The 17,315-nt window shown below is 38.7% G+C and overlaps 1 protein-coding gene across 3 annotated transcripts in view; it reads right to left on the bottom strand.

Moving 5' to 3' along the window:
- The window catches only part of LOC139625973 (homer protein homolog 3-like), a 47,359-nt gene that overhangs the window by 16,892 nt on the left and 13,152 nt on the right, over positions 1-17,315 (bottom strand). For all 3 annotated transcript variants that reach the window (XM_071486077.1, XM_071486078.1, XM_071486076.1), the window contains 4 exons: positions 11,691-11,847; positions 9,850-9,981; positions 9,324-9,431; positions 161-297 (listed from right to left, as the gene is read on the bottom strand). In XM_071486077.1, the coding sequence (XP_071342178.1) occupies positions 161-297; positions 9,324-9,431; positions 9,850-9,981; positions 11,691-11,847 (534 nt within the window). The remainder of the gene's footprint in view (positions 1-160; positions 298-9,323; positions 9,432-9,849; positions 9,982-11,690; positions 11,848-17,315) is intronic.

Below are 17,315 nucleotides of genomic sequence, written 5' to 3'. Positions count from 1 at the left end.
TTAAATGTAAAAAATGCTTAGTGTGCTTAGTGAATTTACAATACAAGAAGGGTTTATCATGGCTTATCCTAAAATAATTAAAGCTATTAAGCTTTCTTTTCTCCGGACAATAACTCTGGTGCACACAGAAGAACAAGGTGTAAAAAATGAGCATCATTACCCTTCAGACAACATCTTCTTCACTCTCTCCTTCTCTGCTGTCAGCTCCACTTCGGCGCTCTTACTGCGGAACAGCTTTTCCTCGCCCGGCCCATTAACTGTCAGCAGCGGCGGAGAATGACGCTCCTCTGACAACTCCTGGACCGGCAACACATGAACCAAACAGGGACAACGACACAAACAGGACATGAGCTCTGTTGTAGAGATAAAAGAAATCAGCAGCAGCACTGTAACATGGCATCAGTTTTATTCAGGGCTTCTTGATAACCAACGGAAAAGAGAAGAGAGCTGCAGTCGATTAATCAATTTGTTATCAACAGAAAATTTATCAGCACCTATTTTTATAATCAATCAATTTTCTTGAGTCTTTTAAAGAAAACATTGTCAGTATTATCTGGTTTCAGCTTTTCAGAGGTGAGGATTTGATGCTTTTCCTTACAGTAAACTGAATTTTTGGGATTTCGACTTTTGGATGGATGAAAAAAAGTCATTTGAAGATATAACCTTAGGTTTGGGGACATTAAAATAGCCATTTTTCACCAGTTTCTGTCATTTTTTAGACCAAATGAACAATCGATTAATCGAGAAAATAACTGACAGATTAATCAGCAATGAAAATAATCAGTAGTCGCAACCGTAAAAAAAAAAAAGGTTAAAAACACCAGCACTTTCTGTGTTAAAATGTTGATTCGGGATTAGGGAGGCTTAGTGGGATCACACTGTAAATCTCTATAAACCACACTGCAGTTTTCCTCTAACAGAAAGTGTCTGATTAGAGAACAACAGCACTGATAAGAGGGTATTTTGTCTGCACATCATTTTATTCAGAGTGGACATTAAATTCTTCAATTTGCCAACATGACTTTTTTAAAAGATTACTGATTGTGGGTGTTACTCTGCTGATCCAGGATTAAGCGCCATTCATTAGATTTTGGCTCAGACGCGCAGGTTTGAGCTGCTGACAGGCCCATTAGTGTCTCTATATTCAGACCTGTCATCAGAACAAAACAGGCACGGCACAGCAGCAAGACAGGACAGAACCCCACCTGTCAGCGCCCAAAATGTCCCATCTGGGCTCCTGTAAACTGGCTCCATGTAGAGCGAGCAGCCATGTGTGGAGCCCAGCTGCCTTCTCTTCATACAGCCTCAGAGATCTGGTTGGACTGATTCAACATGAAATGACTGAAGTACAGTTTCTCGTTCCGAGGGTTTATGTGGAATTTGTGTGCGAGCCCATAAAAATTATGTGCATGCTGTTGAGATTTTACATATACTGCACATTTTTCCTAGTTTTAGTTGAAAGAAAGAAAGAAAGAAAGAAAGAAAGAAAGAATCTATCTTGAATCTTGTATATTATATATGTATATGTATGGTAACAGACTTATTATCTAAGGATGATCTTGTTTCAGTCCATTCAAAGTTTATAGGACTAAGTCTGATTTTTCAATGTTTTTGTTATGTTACTTTTCATGATATCTTTACCACCACCTACAATTTGCTGTCATGGTTTTGAACCAAAGCATCTGCCAAATAAATAAATTCTAACAACACACTAACTTGATGATTCATTTACAAATACAATAATATACAAAGGCATTCATGCAAATTTCTATTTTGTTGGGAACTAAATAACTGATGGATGATCAATCTGGCTGTTTTTTGCTTAGATTACAGATTGTTTGGAAGCGGAACTTGCAAAGAACCTTTATAATATTATTAATACTAACACTTTTAAGTATTGACTAGTGCTTGTTTTTTATTATAAATTTTAAGACAAGAATCAGGTAGAGACTATGGCTACAAACAAAACAGTTGGTCTCTGACAATAACATATATTTTTTTAAAAAACCTAACCAACTAACTCATGTCACTACTGATCTTTAGTTAGAAGACTGGATCTGCACAATGTTCACTTTGCTCCTTGTCTGCAGCCTGGTTATTGGATTAGGACATTTAGTGCATGTTGTGAATAGATGAGGCTGCTGGGAAATTTGCATGTCATATTCATTCTTATTTTTTGTGTAAATAAACTACTAGATCTGCAACATAAACGTCAGCAGTTTTTGCCTGTGCTTTCTTTTTTTATCTCACCTCATTAACAGTATTTTGTTAAAAAAAAATCCTGAACGGCGATACAGTGAAAGTAGAACCATTCCTCTTCCTCTTATGTCAAAAGGAGACTTTGAATATGACATTACAGCGTGCAGATGGCTTAATTCCAGCCTGGCACAGTCGAGTCTAACCAATCTGCTTTGATATTTCCCTTCCCTGCTGCCCAGAAATGGGTTCAAGCTTACTTCCGCACTATTTTGTGAACCATTTTCCTCAGTTTGAGGCTGTGTGTGTGCTCAGTCTCCCATTTTTAAAAGCCACCCACACCCACTCAACCACCCACCTACCCCCACCCCTCTTTGCATTCTGTCCTTCAGCGTAGAAACCTAAACCAGAACTTGTCAACGACCAAGTGGCTCAGTGAAGCTTTACAACCCTGCACTTACTGTAGAAAAAGCTTGTATTATTAATTCAAGCTAGCCAGGCTTAGTCTTCCCCTGAGGACAACGGTTTATTATCTGTGGCTCAGCAGCTTTCTGTCTGTCCGTATAGATGGATATTTAAATAAAACACAGAGCCAACTCTGAGATGTGGATGAGCTCCGTGTCCAGAGGAAGGAACCCAAGAGCAGGAAAAATCAAAGCTAAGGCAGCTCCAGTCCGGCCCCAAAGCCAACGGATCGGCTGTGCGTATCCCTGAATAATTCATACTGTGGATCATGTTTAAGTCATAAATGGGATTACGAATTTACAGCAGTTTTCCTGTTGTTGTTTGCTAACAGGCTGAGTGGAAACAAGGTATTAAAGGACAAACCTGCAAACGACTAACTACCAATTAGCCCGAGTTCAAAAGGATCTGCGAGGAATTCTCACTTTTGAAGGACATATCTGTGCATCTGCTGCTCTCTGGTTACTCTATAATATCAGTGAAGTGTGCAGTCTGGACTCTCTCAATTTTGAGGAATAAAACTCAGAAAAAGTTGGAGAAAGTAGCCGCATGTTTCCATAACCTGTGCAGATTAAATTACATTTTGTGTTGTAGCTGCTGTCGTTAACAAAGCTTTTCCTCTTCTGCAGCAAACACCAGCTGCGTTCTGAAGCTAAATTTGTTCTGAAGTCAACTTTGATCAGACTCCAGATGAATTATTGAGCATGATAGTCCATGCAACACTGAACACCGCAGTCCCTGAGACAAAAGAAGATGGTTGTCTTTGTATTGCTTTTTGATTGCAGGGTGGAGTGTGTGTTTTTAACGCACCTGAGAGAGCTGAGAGATGAATGTGTCCCATGATGCATCAGGAAAACATAGAGGGAAGGGGAAATGAGGAGCAAGAGGAAAAAATAGTTATTAGATAATTAAAATCAGGCATTATGGACTATTATTTTGAATACACAGTGATCCATCCTGTTGTCATAAAAGCTTTAAAGTTTTCTTTGTTTCTGCACAGGAACTCATGGATTAATGTCTCTGATTTGTTTGGAGTTAAGAAAAGAAGAGGGTAATCAGCAGCAGCAGTCCTGCCCACACTGTTTGAGTGACAGGTGATCCCTGGGAAACACAACAGCTGTGAACCCTTAGCCGCAAAGATGGAGGCAGAATAAAGATGGAGATGGAACAAATTATTTTTTTATTCATCATGAACAATGTAAAGTGCAATTAAAAGAACATTAAATGCAAGAAAAACCACCCACCTCAACAAAAAACTGGAAAATGAATGTACATATGGATGTGTGTGTTGTATTTTAACAACACCTCAAACCCCAAAGCAGCAACTTAAAAACTTCTTAGGGCCTTTTCATTGTAATCAACGGGATCCCAGATACTTTAAATACTGAAGGGCTTTCCTGAGAGCTTTCATCATGATGTCACTGCACCACTGTTCCTCTTTGGTATGTCTTCACTGTTTACTTATTTATCCAAGCATCAGTCCATTTGCTTCTCCTTAGCTTTATAAAGCTCCTGTTTCTACACATTGGGATTCATTGAGACCACGAACCTGCTTTATTTATTCATGTGCCCATGCATCAGAGGTACATGCTTAGGCTTCTCCTGAAGCACCTGTATTTCCCACTAAACACACACACACACACACACACACACACACACACACACACACACACACACACACACACACTTCTTTTTAGCAGCTTTTAATACCAAGTCTGTGGTTTAAAATATTGATGACTGGCATTCCTCTCTGCCTCTGCATAGATACCATGTATGGGAGGAGATGTAGAGGAAAAAAGCTCCAATCAGCAGACACAAACAAGTGACAGCTGTTACCTGTCAGAGGAGGGAAACAGCGTGTGTATCCTGCTGTGCTTACACTGTTGTTCAGTTGATTTATGGACAGAGGTTATGTCTTTTATGCTGGTTTTTCACTCTCATTGTATTCACTCTCATTGTGTAGCTCTGTGGTTACTCTCTGACAAATGCCACCGCCCAGTCAGATGAGCTCAAGTGTCCCTTCATTAACACATCATGTTCCAAGTGTTTGTTTGATTTTTTTTTTAACTGGATAGGATGTTATTTAGAAAGGTGATATTTTTAACAATAATTTGTGAGTGCATTTCCCAAAATGCCTTTAAGGTGTTAACAGCTGACTAAGGTGGGAGACGTGTCGTGATCTGTCAGCCCATCATAACTGGTAATTTCATGGTTATTGGGACAATAAACAGACTAAAGATGATGTTCCTGTGTGACATTCCCCATAATTTAACTGATTCAAATTATTATATTATTTATTAGACATAAAACATTTCATTGCATGCATGTCTTTCCTTCATCAATGCATTATTTCACGTTTTAACCTCTAATCATACCGACCTGTGCTGTTCACAGTACATGGATCGGCTCAAAAGGAGTAGTTGCAGAGTGACTATGTTCATCTTTACATTTGTAGTCTTGCAGAATTTGCTGTTGTTTTGAAAAAGTATTTTCACTGCCGTGTATCTGTTCTTATTTTCCTGCAACAGACAGGATCTACATTTTTTTTCCGATCCCTCTTCCTGTCTGGTTGAGTCACCCTGATATCTGTGATCACATTTTATTGGATGGAATTACATCCAATAAAATTTAATTTGATGTCCACAAGTAAAGGATGTTTTACAAAATATTATTTGGCAATTTCAAGAAACCATAAAAACCATAAAAGGGCTTTATCGCTCACATACTTGCCTACTATCCATGCCGGTACATATAAATAAATGAGCAGAGCCAGATGAGATAGTAGGAACACAACTGTAATGTCTGTATAACCCTTTTATCTTTCCTAATACTTCAATATATCTATCCCACTATCTGACTATTCATCCTCTTTAATCCTGAGAATAATTATTTAAATTTTGTTAGAGGGCTTTGTGTTTTATTATATAAAAAAGCACTAATCCTTACAGGGTTATGGGTTCACTGGGGGCACCATAATTTTTATGTTTTGCACTCCTCATTATCTTTGCACTTGTCAATTTGACAATGCTCTGTGTTGCTCTGTTCATTGTTCTTCATCTTTGTCTCACTGACTCCACCGTCTCCTCCTCCATCTTATCTCTGAGCTCTGCAAATACGCCCGAAAGCTGAGGCATTACTGCATGCAGATCCCCTGCTGCCAACCACATATCACACTTAGAATATGTGCTTTGTAAAGCCCGAGGCTGCACAGATACAGCTCTGCAACACTGTGGTTTGGTTACTACCCAGTGCTGTTACTGACCAGCTGGAGGTGAAGCAAGCCCACTGATACACTGGCTGAAGGAGAGAAAAAGAACAGTACACGACGCTGCAGCTTCTCTCCAGCATTGGATAAATCATCATTTTCTCCATGTTTGTTAGTTAATCATCATGTAAGGAAGGTTCCTTATATCATTCAGGAACATTATTTTGATAAACAATTGCATGTTTAAAACTCTAATCTGCACAACTCGAAAATGTTTCTTGTTATTGTTTTCATTCCCAGTATGTCCCAGTGTTTGCGGAAAGCTTTAAACACACGCACATTTTGCTACATAAAAGCCATATCAGCCTTAATGGAGCTCTTAACTTCCATTATGGCCACTTTGGATCCCATCAATAGTTCATACAGAAAGCACCATCATGTACTCACCCACCATAACAGCTTTGATTGGGTAATATTTCTACATTACACAGGTTCAGACACTCAGCAGTAGGGTCTTTTACAACGTGCAGGACTGAATCAGAGGTGAGAAGATGTGATAATAACAACAACACCACCTCTGTGTTTACTGCCTGACACAAAATCAATGACTGTTGTCTTATAGAGAAATGGGTACAGGCTGCACGGCTGCTTCTGACCTTGTCTGACTTTTATTTATTCTTCGAAGCCTTGCTCAACACACAAGCTCTCTGGTTGCCACAGTAACGGGATATGTCCTGTCACTGACCCTGACCCCTGAACTCTGACCTCCAACCTCTGTGTGTGTGTGTGTGTGTGTGTGTGGGTGTGTGTGTGTGTAACTACATTAACTCAAGTCCTGTACCTATGTGCAGTTTTGAACCACTTGCACTTTACTTCATTTTATTTTCATTTGCTTCTTTATACTGCTCCTCCACTACTACACTGCATTTATTTACTTACTAGTTACACTGTATTTTAAGAGTATCCTCCACGCAGAATAGTTAAAGGGGCTGCAACTAGACCAACTAAAACAGTAAAATGCTAAAGGATCAGGAATAATTATCCAGAAATAGACTGGGTTCATTTTCTACATACTGAGTTCTTTTACTTGTTTTACTACAAAACAGGATCATTTGTTTTTAAATTCATTCTTTACGATTTTTTGTTTGTTCTACATTTTTTGTCCTTCATGTCTTTTCCTGATTTTCCATGAAGACACATTGCATGTGACAGCAATGTACTTGATTCAAGGTCCTATATGGTGTGAAATACCAATGTCTCTGTCTGATTGTTTCCTGTCTGAGAGAGAGAATTACCTCAAAACAACAAATACAGAAGTAAGCTTTTGTCCACTATATTTGTCTCACTTGAGTATTTCACTTATTTTTGAGAGGGTTCAACCTAAAAACCTAAAGCTATGAATTCAAAAGGACACAAGTCTAAAGATTGAAGCTGATTTAGGGAAAATTACAGATCAATTTGACCTTTGACCTTCCGTTCTCAAGCCTGCAGCTCATTCCAGTGTCAATACTCTGAGAAAACCAATATCAGCCCCCTGGCACTGTGAGAAACAATATTTAATAAAAGTTAACAGCTAAATGTCAGCCAGGCTGAAGAAATATTGTTCAGTTTCTGCTCTGGACTTCTTGTACTGTTGACCTTCATGGTAATGATGCTTGTTTTTGTGGCATCCAGCAGTGTTTTCTCTCAGCCGCACTAAATAAATAGACAAGACAAACGATTGGCTCTTATCGGCGTGCATCACAGATGAGGTCGAGGGTGGCAGTGTGACACTGCAGTCTCCCAGACCTGCTGAGTGGCCCTTTGTTCCAACTTCTACACACACACACACACACACACACACACACACACACACACACGAAAGCATTAAGAAGCACTTTACTCTGTTTTGAATGTCTCCACGACAACCAAGCTAAACAACTGAACTTAATGCTGAGTCTTGGAAGAACAAACTAATAAACAAGTTTGCTCCATGTTTGTACAATGAAATCACAGTCATGTCCTCCCAAACCCAGTGTGTACTTGTTGATACTGTTACTGCTGATGCTGTAAATGTCAGAAGGACTGCCCCAGTAAATATCAATCTTTGTCTTGTAATCTACTTGTAATGTTGTTGGAGGGCGGTTTTTGCGAGGGAGAAAAAGTGAAGGACAAAAAGTTTCTACTGCAGGCAGACTTTCACTTCTACAACTGAACCTCAGAGTTCTCAGGTCCACCACGATATCACAGATGCTGGCAGAATGAAAGCTGGCCATTGTCCTTTCAGCTGCAGCAGCCAGATTCCCCTCAATTATAGATGAATCCGCTCCCCACCCACCACTCCACCCCCCATCTCCCGATCCCTCATTCTTCTTTGTCTCAGTCCTGGCCATTACTGCCCCTCCAAACACCTTCAACGCCGGCATCTCTCATCTTCATTTGTCATACATGAAATGTTTTAATGGAGTTACCCAATAGGAGAAATAATGGAGCAGTCAGATGGGGATCCATCTAATTCCTCATGGTTTTCTATATGTTTAAAATAGAAACACAGCCATTGAGTTCACTGTCATATTCCTGCTCCACTGTTGTATTGACCAGAAGTCAACATCATTGTGTCCTTTCAAGGTCACATGTTCAATCACTTCAACCCAAGCCTGTTGCACATTCTTATCAATGCTGCAGGTAATTTCAGTTTTTTCATGTTTAAAATGACATGTAGTCTAAAGTCTGTTGAGAACTTTCACTCGCAGTGAAATCTTTTCAGATTAGATTATTGTATAATAATAGTGGTTTTTAGATCATTACTGATGTCTGCACTCAACCGCAGATATCACAGACAGTTTCACTCCCATATGGGTCAAATCAGCCAAATCATATTTACATGCATTTCCCTTAATTCAGTAAACCCAGTAAAACCATCCTCCACGCAGATAATTTAGGTTTTATTTAGTGACATCATTTGAGAGGTCCACTCATGATCTTGGCCTTATTTGTGGTGTAAGAATCATCTAAAAACTCAGTTTAAAAAAAACCAACAGCAACGTGTCTGTTCAGAAACAATGTCCCAGTTACTCAGGATAATCCACAGGTCCCTCCTAGGAAAAGACCATTTGTATATTTTTTTCCCCTCCGGGAGAAAATAGTTCCCAGCACAAACTGTTCACAGTGAGGTTTTTTGAAAAGTGAATTTCCAAACCGGCAATTAAAAAATGCTTTCATGAGGTGATTTCTTGTTATGCAAATCAAAACTACTAATAAAGTAGCATTATTATTCACTTATTTTGGCTGATTAGACTAGGCATTTATAAAGCACTGACTGACCTTTGTCAGATTTGTTATGATGGAACAACTTTTCGAGTATATATTTGAGTATATGTAGTTTCCATTTTCTACCTGGGAAATCCAGCCAAAATAACTGAGAACTAGCTGTGCTAGGGTAAACACACAAAAGTTTAATGAAAGTACAGCGGTGATTTACCTGTGGAGCTGCAATGTTGAGCGCTGGGTTGGCCAGTTCAAACCTCTCCTGGGATTTCTCTCTGGCCAGGCGAGCCGCCTCCTTCACCTCTTTAAACTGCTCTGCAAACTGCAGGTGGAGGGAGAGAAAAGATGGAGGTACTGTGAACTCTAACTCCTTTATATATTTTTTATATGCCAGAAATCTAGTTAGTTAAACCAATTCTGCTGTTGCAATGTAATTCACATAATATCAGTGTTGAAAGTAAAAAAGAACAAAATAAAACTCTTGTATAACTTGTGTTCTCTCATAGCAAAGTTGAAATCTTGGAGATAAATTAATATCTCGAGACAAAGTGTCCTGGGAAACCCGTGTCATGGTGAGAAAATAAATTGCTGGTGTAAATATAGTCCAGCTGCATCAGAGCCTGATACAAGGCGTGTCAACACAAAGTGCCTCTATCATCCCATCACTGTCCTCTACTGCTCTCTCTGTAATAATGTGTATGTAATAGTATTTGGTTTGAATGTTCGTTGGTGATGTTTACCTGCTGAAGCTGCTGCTCGGTGGAGAAGCCCAGGCCGTAGACGGTGTTGGCCCGGCTGTCTGCCCACTGGCCAAACTTCTGGGAGGTTTTGGTGAAGGTCATGTTGGGGGTGATGGTGCTATTGATGATGGCCTGGCACCACAGAGAATAACAGAGGTAATAAATAGCATGAATTAAAAAAAAAAAACTATATCGATGATCCTGGTAGGAAAAGTGGGACATTGCTGTAATACAAATGTGATATAAATGGAACAAGAACAGGGAGGGATATTAAACATGATGCATTAAATATGTACAGTGGAGGGTGTTCAACCATCTTTAATTTTTGCTATACTGACAAACAATCATGTTCACTACAAAACACTTGTCATTAATAGTTTACATTTGGTTTTCATATTGATATGGTTTTTTGATTAATTCTTTTATATTTCCTTTAACCATATTTTCATCACACAGTTTTCTTCATAATTTTAGTTTTCAAATAAATAGCTACAGTAGCTGTGATGAAGGTGCATTGCCTCTGATTCTACAATAACTAGCTGCTCTGCTGCACGGGTACTTATCACGTGCATTTATCACACTGCATGCATTTATAAAGGTAATTTTCAAGTACAACCAATTCACAACACACAAAGCCAGTGAGGAAGAACATTAATATTTCCTGTCACCTCTAAATGCCAAATTCATTACTGCACATTGTTATTTTTCATTTGTACATGCTTGACCAGAAAATATGATGATTTTCATCTGGTTTTCAAGAGACCAACTATTCACTGTGCAGCAGTCGTTACAATAAACAGGCTGGTGTTGAACTCTTTTTTTAACATTGCTCATTAGCAATGATAAATACTGTGCACTCCAGTAAGGACCTGATTGTAACAGTTACATTTAAATTATGCAGCCTTCAGAATCAGGAGTCTTTGCTGTTGTGGCACTTAAGGGTAAATAATCATCATGGAGATCTACTGGAGAACGTGCTGCATGCAGATAAAATGCCTAACGACCCGGCCACAGACACGACAGAAAGAGAGCTAAGTGAAAAAGCTTGTTGTGGTGTGTGGTGATCTGTTCAGTAACAGATCATCAGACTGATAAGGTGGATTTATTGCCAAATATAGATTTCCTTAGACTCTTCCCCAAAAGCCTCTAATCTCAGTACAATACATTGGCGTGCTTGGCTGACAACAACAAAGAGCAGTGAGTTTTGTTTTGGTGCTAAGGAGATTTCCCGTTGGTGTTGCGACTCCCTGGTGTTTTAATGTTGCTGTGGATGTGGTATTACTTATGTGGATGAGTTAGAAATATTCTGCTGACAATGTGCATACTTCAGCCCAACGACAGCCACAGATCTGTTTCCACTTATTTCAAGAATCTCAGGATAGGCTAAATCAAATGAAAGTCAGGGAGACCATGATACTGAAATGAAGAGCCCATTCACTGATCAATACTAATCCCATATGAAAAAAATACTGCTGAGTGCAACAAGATACAGTATGTTACTGCAGAAGTAATGAAATCTAAGATAAAATGCTTCACAGAAAAAAATACAGCTTGCTAAATACAACAATGTGAAACATGTGGTTCAACAAATGATTCTTGACATTTCTCCTCTCTAACGAATCTAAGCAGAATTGCTTGTTTTGTGTGTCTTGACCTGAAAATGTTACCAGATAACGATGTGTGTATGTCATGTGTCACCAGGGGAAGAAACTCTGCTGCCACACATCAACAACTTTGCGCTGGCCATGCTCTAACCAACAAAAAGCTTACATTTCTTTCCCTTTATCAACACCTTTTGTGACCCCCCGTCTCCTAAAACCATTCACGTGTTCAGCTCTCACCTTAGTCCCGCCCACACTGATGATGCGGTAGACGCTGCGGCTTGCATCGTAGAAGAAGGACACGGTGACGGCATGTTTGCTGGCCGGCAGCCAATTGCGTTTGGTGGCCGGGTCAATCTGGAAGACGTGAGCTCTGGCGCTGAAGATGGGCTGCTCCCTTTGAAACACAGAGAAACAGACCATATTAACATGATTTTACTGGAGACTTAAGAAGAGGGGGTTTCAGTTGTTTGGCTAAAGCTGCCACTGTCAGCGGCATCTGTGTGTTAAGGTTTTAACGAGCTGAGTGGCAGTTCTCAGCCATAAATATCAAGGGGAGTCAATGAGCAACTTAAATAACAATGCTCCAACCACAAGCACAGACATCTACACTTCATTCTACATTTGCACAGCACAGACACGTCATTAAAACAAATACACAACATCAAACCGTGAACATGAAAATGAACAAACACATTCTGCACTACAAAACCAAACTAATTAATTCAATTCATTCAAGTTTTTTAAAAGAAATATTTAGCTTTTAAGGCCAGAATTACAATTCTAGACCAAAAAATACCCATAGATATTGACACATAATCATCTGTGGCTGAAGAATTTCAGTTATGCAACCTTGCCTGTAGCCTGGAGATTTTACATGTCATATATGATAAATTCATACATGTTTGAAATCTAATCTGTAAATCCTTTCTCATGATAACTAGAGTTCGCAGTATATCAACAAAAACAAAACGCATTTATTTAACAGCATGCTCAGTGTGTGGCAAGAATGCCATCTGTTTTTTTATTTGTTTGTTTTTTTTGACAAACCAGAAAGCAGCAGCTTTTTACATGTTATGTTTTGTTATCTTTTTGTTTTGTTTTGTTTTTTTTAAATCAATTTGCTTATCTTTAGTGTTGTTCTCCATTGCTCTGTGCTTCTCATTGTCCCATGAGTACCTGCTGGCAGTGGTGCAGTAGTAATCTCCTTTCTATAAAAAACAGCTTGGTGTCCCTTTTGAACTTATTTCAGTAACAATTTTATTCAAAAGCTAATTTCTACCTTAATTTTATGGTCAGGTACAGTCACAACCCAACTCCTTTTCTACAAATATGTAAAACATGTTTCTGTTTTACAAACAATCCTAAAGGAAAAGAACAGCATGAGCTGTTATTTGGTTGAGTAAGAACCTTTACATTGACATGGTTGGTTTTTTTTTTGGTTTTTTTTAAGAAAACAGACAATGTACTAGATGTAACATATAAAAGATCAAAACTACCAGAACAAATGAAAACCACATGAGTGTGATTGTACATATATACCTTCTGGGTTGCACCTCATTTGTTTAAATGTTGTGCCGTCAGTCTTTATCTAACCATACGTGTCACTTTCATCAGGAGGTGAATATATCACCCTCACTCAGCTCTGTCACAAACAGGTGAGATAGAGGTCAAAGATTACATGCACATGCTCACTGAGCCAGTTTCTCTGTGGAGAAAAACACCTCAGGGGATGTGAATCTGAATGTTATCTAACTGCATCCATCATTATAATACACTGATGTGAAGCATTGTATTTTACTTCTCCTCTGTGCTGTTTAGCAACACTAGTTGTAGGTTTATTTGGAAATGTTTTGACATTTGTTGACACTTAAACAACACAGGTGAAGTGGAAATCAGTTTATGGAGCTAAAATAACAGAAGCTGCTAATAATGATTTTCAAAAACAAAACAAAACAAAAAAACCAAACATCATGTCTCACCAAAACCAAAGAGTTAAAGTTATAATCTATAATTTTAATTACCTTTTATTTTCTGCATAAAATTAAAGAAATGAAAATTGTGCACAGCCAATTTGTGGATAATCCTGAACAGCTTGGACATCATTGAAATTTAATTGTCAATTCTGTCGGCAATACAACTTCCATTTATCTCCACTTTATCAGGGTGGTGTCAGAGGTCTGCAACAGAAAACCTTAACCAATAAAACCAAATGTCTGGCTAGCTGTGGTTAGAAGCTGCCAAGTGTGCTGTAAGTGGGAAGATATATTTTTTGTGACTTGGCTGAACTGAACCCTTTAAAGGTTAACTGTGCCATATCTTCTTAATTTTGTAATAAATAGTGTAATTACAATATACTTCTGTCCATAAGTATAAGTTTAGACTACACAGCAAAACCCATGATACCACACAACTTCCTTTATGGTTTTGCTTTATTTCTATTTAATTTTAATGAGCCACTAGTTTTAATCTTTAATAGAGGTACCACTGCAAGTCTAGAATTACACCAGCCAGTTGTGCTGTGATGTTGGCTTTGTTCTTTGTTTTATTTAGAAGCATGTATATAAATATACTACCTATAGATGCTATTTTTGGTATTATGTTTCAGAGAAAAGCAACACATTTCAGCTAATAAGCATTCATATGTTTCTGTATGAAAAAAATAGGGGCACCATATAAAATATGCCTTCACAGCTGTTCTCATGAGCTGTGCAATACTTTAAAGCGTGATTGAAAAAATGGAAACATCACAGTCAATAACCCTTTTTCAGCACATGGATCAAAGCCACAAGGCTAAAACATCTGTACTCATCATTAAAATTAATTGGATATCATTATCATTTCATTTTGTTAATCTCTTTCAGTGAAAACCTTGGTGACTTTTTTGGCACTTTGGGACCCCCCTGCTCCTCCTCTGTGTGTAAAATGATGGAGGATAAAGCTATAAATAGGACAAAAACACGTCCGATGTCCAAATGTGATTGTTTTTTTTTCCAGAGACCTCGAGGTCACTGATGCTCTCGTGTTGTAATGAGGCTATTGGTGCAAATGAAGCTGAAGATTTGCTAACCACTAGCAGTCCAATTAGCCGTCCTGTTCTCTTTGAAGACGAGCTACGTACACTCGCTGTGGGGACTAACGGTGGGTAGAGGCTCGCAGGACGACGAGGACCACTATACAGGCACTGATGTGAATTCATGCAACATTACACAGCTAATAGAGTTTGCATAATGTTAATGTATGCAATGAGCCGTTCCCATTGCAAGTCAATTATATACCAACATTAATGAGGATAATGTGCGCTGGGAGGAGGCTCTGCTCTTTGTCTAAGCACGAGAAATAACCATTTATATAGGTCAGCAGTGGCTATATGAAGCATTGTTCCTGCTGGATTTGGTTGGAACTGCTGTACAGTTGCACACAAACAATAGTCGCTATTGTTTCAACACCCATTACTGAAGCTACGGTTGACAATAGAGAATAGCAGCACAGCCAAAGGAGGAGATTTAGGTGACGTCCAAGTAAAGGCTGGTAGCAGCTTGAGACACAATAAATATGACTAACTGATGCTACATTTGGCTTCTAGGATTGATTGATAGGTTTTATTTCAGTTCAAATATTCTGATAACTAGCCTATTAATTCCTCACAGAGGCTGCAGAAATACTGTAACATCATTCATTTCTATGATAGTTGGAACTCAGAAACAAAAAGCACGAGGTTTGATTTTTAGTTAAGCAGAGCACACAGGACAGTCCTTTAATAAAATTGTTTTGACCTCTGAGTTCAGTTTAATATTTTGGTAAATGTTTGGTTGCTGTTGAAGCCAGATGAAGTCGTTATTTCATTTCTGCGAGGGTGGAAACAAATGGATTTATTAAATGAAACCTCAGTGGATGGAGCTTTTGACTGCAGGTAATATGAAAAGTATACAGGACAACAACCCCAGTCCAAGGAAAAGAAAACATATATTTTTCAATAATTAGAAAGATGATTTTAATAATGTTGAGACACCAGCAGGGTAGTAGCTAACTAGGTTGCCTGAATAGCTATGGCAACTCAGCCATTTCCTATTTCACTTAGATCATACATCCCTGCTTTGTGACCTCTTTCTATAGAAGCTTTTTCACAGCAGACATTTTGACATGTAATAGCAGGAAAGGCACAGGTGTAATTGATATCATTAATAATGGCTCTGTTCCATTTTGATGTCAGTTTCAGCACCCTGCTGCTGTACATGTTGACTCACAGGCATGGCAGGGAACAGAGCCATTCATGTTCTTATTCACACCTCTGCTTTTCCTCTGTGACAAGTCAAGATGTGTGCTGCAAGGCCTATTACACCAGACACTATCACAAACTGTCAAGGTGGTCAGTGCTGCTTCGAACAGAAATATTAATGGAAATGATGCTGCATTTATAGACATACTGTTGTAACGAGTTCGCTGCTTATATGACAGTGAATTCATTAAGTTATCTGTCCACGTTGAGTAAATAAAAGATATATATGATGATTGCTGTTTGGACTGCTCGGTTTTCACCATTGATGTTTTTCAGTCTGCAAAGGTAAATTATGGTGCATTATGTTTGTCACTCTAAAAAACAGTGAAAAATTAAAAATGCAAAATGCATCAGAATTAACCACACATACAAACAAATTTGTTACCAAATGGTCTGCAAAGCAACATTTCCCTTTGTTTGCCATGAGAAACACTACTGACACAGGGTCACTTCTAAGAAATGAAGTTGGATTAACTCTAAAAAGTTTGGAAATTTAGCAACAAACATCTGAAGGTGGCACCAAAAAACATTATGTGGGCTCTGTCCCCAGGTGTTAAGATAAGATTGAGATAATTTCTGTCTGTAATTTCAACCTAGTTATGATTAAACTAACTTTTTACATCTTTTAAAGTTCAGTCTGCCTCCTGACAAAGGAAATAACCACACACATTTGAAGGTTAACATGAACATCACTTCCAAGCATTCAATCACTACATCAAATTTCCCAGCTGAGTGTTATAACGCATGAGTTATCATCTCTATCACCTGCTCTGCAGTTGCCCTTGAGTAAGGCCATTTTAGCATTTATCAAGAGGAAATATGTATATGGCTGAAGGCAGAGTGTAATAAAACCATGCATCCCCCCAATATCAATGTGTGCAATTTTATGAGGGCAAAGTAGCCATTTTTCTTAAGTTTATGAAAGAAAATACAAATGTTGGGGATATTATAACAAAGCTTTTTAGGTGGAAGAGTTTGATCTGAGGTTTGTGGTAAACCTCAACATTGATCTCACCGCCAAGAAGTAAAATCCATCAGACACAAATCAAGCACATTAACAGCACCATGAAAGCACTTAATTATATTCAATAAAACTAATTATCTGGCTGCGTTAACAGATAACCAGGGCGTTAAAGGCATTAAGCCAGTAAGCCTAAATAAATAAGAATTAACATCAAAGCAAAATAGCTTCAATCAGGATTTCCCTTCTATCAGATTCTCATCTTAATGAGAAATGATGATTGACTGCTCATCATCTTCCAGCCGTCACAGCGCATCACACATCACACATTTGGCCTATCTTGACACTGCTCTGCGAGAAGCTAATCAGCTCAGACAGGATGCATCACGTCAAGGTTTGATCATATGAGCAGAGGAAAACTGGATTAAATTCCTCCTGAGGTGAGGGAGAGCAGACACTGCAGCAGCAGCTCCACAGTCAAAGGAGCCTTGTCTGAACTAATGCAGTGCAGTACAGAGGAGTGGAGCCCGGTGTGCTACAGTGTCTTGTACTCTACACACACCTGACATGATTAATACGAAACTGTGTAGCCTTTAATTAAATCAGGTGATGTCAGAGCAAAACT

This window comes from Trachinotus anak, unplaced genomic scaffold (assembly GCF_046630095.1).
Source record: "Trachinotus anak isolate AG129_WGS33_773 ecotype Australia unplaced genomic scaffold, CSIRO_AGI_Tana_v1 ptg000010l, whole genome shotgun sequence".
Classification (NCBI taxonomy): Eukaryota; Metazoa; Chordata; class Actinopteri; order Carangiformes; family Carangidae; genus Trachinotus; species Trachinotus anak.
The sequence above is the reverse complement of the archived record's forward strand: the minus strand, read 5'-3'. Positions and strand labels throughout refer to the sequence as shown.